This window comes from Cherax quadricarinatus, chromosome 59, assembly GCF_038502225.1.
Source record: "Cherax quadricarinatus isolate ZL_2023a chromosome 59, ASM3850222v1, whole genome shotgun sequence".
NCBI classification, from domain to species: domain Eukaryota; kingdom Metazoa; phylum Arthropoda; class Malacostraca; order Decapoda; family Parastacidae; genus Cherax; species Cherax quadricarinatus.
In genome coordinates this window covers 1,203,168-1,209,167 of record NC_091350.1, presented here as the reverse complement: position 1 = coordinate 1,209,167, position 6,000 = coordinate 1,203,168, and the positions used below count along the sequence as shown (strand labels likewise).

The 6,000-nt window shown below is 37.5% G+C and overlaps 1 protein-coding gene across 1 annotated transcript in view; it reads right to left on the bottom strand.

Moving 5' to 3' along the window:
- Positions 1 to 4,797: 4,797 nt before the first annotated feature.
- LOC128698826 (transport and golgi organization 4) overlaps positions 4,798 to 6,000 on the bottom strand; it is a 178,007-nt gene continuing 176,804 nt past the window's right edge. The window contains exon 8 of the mRNA XM_070097659.1: positions 4,798 to 5,021. Within this exon, the coding sequence (XP_069953760.1) occupies positions 4,962 to 5,021 (60 nt within the window). The 3' untranslated portion in view covers positions 4,798 to 4,961. The remainder of the gene's footprint in view (positions 5,022 to 6,000) is intronic.

Sequence of the window (6,000 nt, the reverse complement as noted above, 5' to 3'; positions counted from 1 at the left end):
TATTTTACACCTACATGTTTTCTGCAACTTGTAATGCTTGTTAATAAAATTAACTTAAATTACAACCTGTTAATAACCAGAAAACAAGTGAAAATATTATGTTTGTAAATAAAATATAGCTAAACTTTACCCTGTTAATACCCATAACAAAATATGGCTATTGATGAGATTTATATTTTGTTCTTTATTAACACACTGGCCGTTTCCCACCAAGGTAGGGTGACCCGAAAAAGAAGAAACGCTCTCATCATTCTCTCCATCACTTTCTTGCCTACACTAGTTAAAAAAAAACAAAAAACTGCAGTATCACTTCTTTTAGAGAGCAGGTACTGTACTTCCCACCTCCAGGACTAAGTCTGACTTGACCGATAAAATGCCTCTTCAGCGATTTTCTACATGTACTGTACTCTGTACTGTATGACATGAAGTGCTAAACCTGAGTGATTCATTCAGTTAATAAGGATTATAGAATACTACAAATTTATAATGTAGGATACTGTTACTATATACTTTCTACAGTACACATGAAATGCTTATTGTGGGGAATTTCTGACACTGTCTTGTAAAGCAAAATACTTTCGCCTGTCCGAATGTAAATTCGGATGGAGGTGGGGGATGAGAAGTGATGGTCAGGAAAGGAAGTCGGCTGAAAGGATAAGGGTCACAGCTGGTGAAGCACTGTTGTCCTTCACCCATTTTCATGCCTGAAAGGGTGATACTTTTTCTCGGATAAATACTGATAATTTCTTTAAGGTGGGACCATCTGAGAGGATGACTGACAAAGCAAGCACATCAGGGTGTTGGAGTATTACTATTAATAATACAGTATTATCATCTTCACAAGAAAGTGCTAAACTGAAGTGCGTCATACAGCACTAGGTGTTAGAGGAGGAGTCTGAAATAAACTGTGAGCTCTGAATGGGACACCAACATGTTACAACCATCCTCAACGCATCAGAAGTTTGTTCAACACCTGGTTTTCTATATTCAGATTTTTCATCAACCATTTACTTTTAATACAGATTGCAGTATATACGTAAAACAGTAGAGGTAGTCAGTCCCTCAGCATTGCAGAACCACACAGATGGACTTATTACCTTATCTATTGTCTTCCAAACAATCTCCGTATTGAACTGAAAGTTACTGATTGGCGAGTCTTCAAACTTGGCAGTATTGTATACTACTGACAAATGAGAATCCTTGCAGTGATTTAAAGTGTTTTTCCATGAGATGATTATTATTATTACAATCTAAACTAAGTGCTAAATTCAAAAGGGTCATGGGTCAATGTATAGAATTAGGATTATAGTTTCCCTTGACTAGCAGTGATGGAGAGGATTTGTCCCTCAACTAGCAACTCATTCTCTCAAGAGACCTATGTAGGCCGGTTACCATGCAAAATTTATAGCGGTCATTTGTTTTGTTTTGTTTTTTGTCTATTTGAAATGTATTTTATACAGTTCACACAATTTACAATAAAGAAAACAGTCTTTTTAGTTATAGGGAATGTTAAGTGATGCTGAGAATCTCAATGTTAAGGTCTTAAAATTAATGTAGTTTGCACAAAGGGATGGGAAGCTAAATTTTTCATTAGAATTAAGCATAAAAGTCAAGTATGGTGTGTTTTTTTTTTTTTTTTTTTTTTTAACAAGTCGACCGTCTCCACCAAGGCAGGGTGACCCAAAAAAGAAAAAATCCCCAAAAAGAAAATACTTTCATCATTCAACACTTTCACCACACTCACACATAATCACTGCTTTTGCAGAGGTGCTCAGAATACAACAGTTTAGAAGCATATACGTATAAAGATACACAACATATCCCTCCAAACTGCTAATATCCCAAACCCCTCCTTTAGAGTGCAGGCACTGTACTTCCCATTTCCAGGACTCTAGTCTGGCTATATAAAAATAACCGGTTTTCCTGAATCCCTTCACTAAATATTACCATGCTCACACTCCAACAGATCGTCAGGTTCCAAATACCATTTGTCTCCATTCCTATCGAACATGCTCATGCACGCCTGCTGGAAGTCCAAGCCCCTCACCCACAAAACCTCCCTTACCCCTTCCAACCTTTTCGAGGATGACCCCTACCCCACCTTCCTTTCCCTACAGATTTATACGCTCTCCATGTCATTCTACTTTGATCCATTCTCTCTAAATGACCAAACCACCTCAACAACCCCTCTTCAGCCCTCTGACTAATACTTTTATTAACTCCACACCTTCTCCCAATTTCCACACTCCAATATTTCTGCATAATATTTACACCACACATTGGCCTTAGACAGGACATCTCCACTGCCTCCAACCGCCTCCTTGCTGCTGCATTCACAACCCAAGCTTCACCCCCATATAAGAGTGTTGGTACTACTATACTTTCACACATTCCCTTCTTTGCCTCCATAGATAGCATTTTTTGTCTCTACATATATCTCGATGCACCACTCTCCTTTTTTCCCTCATCAATTCTATGATTAACCTCATCCTTCATAAATCCATCCGCCAACACGTCAACTCCCAAGTAGTATCTATAAACATTCGCTTCTTCCATACTCCTCCTCCCCAATTTGATATCCAATTTTTCTTTATCTAAATCATTTGATACCCTCATCACCTTACTCTTTTCTATGTTCACTTTCAACTTTCTACCTTTACACACACACCCAAACTCATCCACTAACCTTTGCAACTTTTCTTTAGAATCTCCCATGAGCACAGTATCATCAGCAAAAAGCAACTGTGTCAATTCCCATTTTGCATTTGATTCCCGATAATTTAATCCCACCCGTCTCCCGAACACCCTAGCATTTACTTCTTTTACAACCCCATCTATAAATATATTAAACAATCATGGTGACATTACACATCCCTGTCTAAAGCCTACTTTTACCGGGAAGTAGTCTCCCTCTCTTCTACACACCCTAACCTGAGCCTCACTATCCTCATAAAAACTCTTTACAGCATTTAGTAACTTACCACCTATTCCATATACTTGCAACATCTGCCACATTGCTTCCCTATCCACTCTATCGTATGCCTTTTCTAAATCCATAAATGCAATAAAAACTTCCCTACCTTTATCTAAATACTGTTCACATATATGCTTCAATGTAAACACTTGATCTACACATCTCCTACCCACTCTGAAACCTCCTTGCTCATCTGCAATCCTACATTCTGTCTTACCTCTAATTCTTTCAATTATAACTCTACCGTATACTTTTCCTGGTATACTCAGTAAACTTATTCCTCTATAATTTTTACAATCTCTTTTTGTCCCCCTTCCTTATATATAAGGGACTATAGATGCTCTCTGCCAATCCCTAGGTACCTTCCCCTCTTTCATACATTTATTAAACAAAAATACCAACCACTCCAACACTATATCCCCCCTGCTTTTAACATTTCTGTCCTGATCTCGTCAGTTCCAGCTGCTTTACCCCCTTTCATTCTACGTAATGCCTCACGCACCTCCCCCACACTCACATCCTGCTGTTCTTCACTCCTAAAAGATGGTATACCTCCCTGGCCAGTGCATGAAATTACTGCTTCCCTTTCTTCATCGACATGTAAAAGTTCCTCAAAATATTCTCGCTATCTACCCAAACCCTCCATCTCCCAACTCCCCTACTCTATTTTTAACTGACAAATCCATTCATTCTCTAGGCTTTCTTAACTTGTTTAACTCCAAAATTTTTTCTTATTTTCATTAAAGTTTCTTGGCAGTGCCTCTCCCAGTCTATCATCTGCTCTCCTTTTGCACTCTCACCACTCTCTTCACCCTCCATATATTCTACTCTTCTTACAACACTTCATCTTTGTAAAAATCTCTCATAAGCTAACTTTTTCTCTTTTATCACACCCTCTACTTCATCATTTCATTTCACCAATCACTCCTCTTTCCTCCTGGCCCCACCCTCCTATAACCACAAACTTCTGCCCCCACATTCTAATACTGCATTTTTAAAACTATTCCAACCCTCTTCAACCCCCCCCACTACTCATACTTGCACTAGCCCACCTTTCTGCCAACAGTCGCTTATATCTCACCCGAACTTCCTCCTCCCTTAGTTTATACACTTTCACTTCCCTCTTGCTTGTTGTTGCCATTTTCCTCTTTTCCCATCTACCTATTACTCTAACTGTAGATACAACTAAATAATGATCCGATATATCAGTTGCCCCTCTATAAACGTGTACATCCTGGAGCCTACCCATCAACCTTTTATCCACCAATACATGATCTAACAAACTACTTTCATTACATGCTATATCATACCTTGTATATTTATCCTCTTCTTCATAAAATCTATATTACTTATTACCAAACCTCTTTCTGCACATAGCTCAATTAAAGGCTCCCCATTATATTAAATTTATTTTTTTAACGTCACTGCAGCCTTTGCTTATCATATACAGTACTGACAAGTTGATGAATCCAGTAATGATTATATTCAATGGAAAGCGCTAAACTCTTAGGGGTTTAGGGAATAAGAGGGATTCAGGTTTGATTCAAGGAAGCAGAGTAGCTCCAGTTCCTTGGATCACTAGCCCTTCAATAGCACCAAAGCAACTTATATTTAAAAAATGTAAAATGGATAACCTGAAAAACTCAATAGAAATTATGCTGTAATATAGTGCTTGCTACTGTATAAGAGTAGTGATAGAATTTTATTCCATTGTGTGTGAACATACCACCAATGTGTTGACAGGTGAAGATACTTTATTAATATTAATAAAGTGCTGCAGCGGTCACTAAGAAGACACTATAAGGCTACTTACAAAACTGCAATTACAGGAAATTTATCCATATTTATTTCCTAAACAGGACATATACTACTGTATAAAGCAATAGAAAACTTACAAGACTTTATAGCACATTTTTCAGATGGATTCCTAAAATGTCTAACTTGCTTCATCCACTATTAAAAGAGGACAGTGACTCTAAAGATACATCTAGTACTTCCTCCTCTTCAAAATTTCTGGCCTCCAGTTGACTGGATGTGTCTCTTCAGACTGAAAAAAAAAAGTGGATACATTAGTATCACAGGAAAGCAAAATAAAAATCAATAAGTAGAAATAGTTAATGCCCATTTTTATTAACTGGCCAGAAAAGTATGAAAATTTCTTGTATGATGTGAACATTCAGCAGAAAATAAAAAATGCAGAAATTAGAATGTATGTGGAGTATTAAAAGTGAAAGTCAAGGTCTGGAGAGAGCTGGTAAGGTCATGGAGAAAGGATGAAAGGTATTTAAGAAGAGTTCATAAATCTCTGTAGGAGGGAAGTAGATACAGAGCATCACTGAGGCAAAAAAAAAAAAAAAAAAAAAAAAAAAAAAAAAAAAAAAAAAAAAAAAAAAAAAGCAAATCTGTAAATACAGTGGACCCCGGTTTACGATATTATTTCATTCCAGAAGTATGTTCAGGTGCCATTACTGAACGAATTTGTTCCCATAAGGAATATTGTGAATTAGATTAGTCCATTTCAGACCCCCAAACATACACGTACAAATGCACTTACATAAATACACTTACATAATTGGTCGCATTGGGAGGTGATCGTAAAGCAGGGGGCCATTGTACAGCCAAACTTTGATACAGCAAGTTACTGTATGATGGATAAAAGGTATGACAGAAAAAATATTTGGCTGGATATATGATTGATGGAATGGACCAAGACTGTTAGTTGTTATGTGTGCATGTGGTACGCTTCCCATACAATGGTCTAAGTCTACTGTATAAAGATTTTCCGTCAGCAGAGGTGTGTGTGTCCACTAGGCTCCCCATACAATGGACCAAGTATGCTATATTGAGGTTTTGCCCAAAGGCTCTCCATACAATGGACATCGGTGCACTGGGGATTTCAATACAATGGATTTTTATTTAAACTGACACCCTTTACCCCTATTAGTCCCTTATACTGAGATTTCATGTCTATTATACAGAGGCAAAAATAGATATTACATTAGTGGTGGCTGAACAAATATACAAAC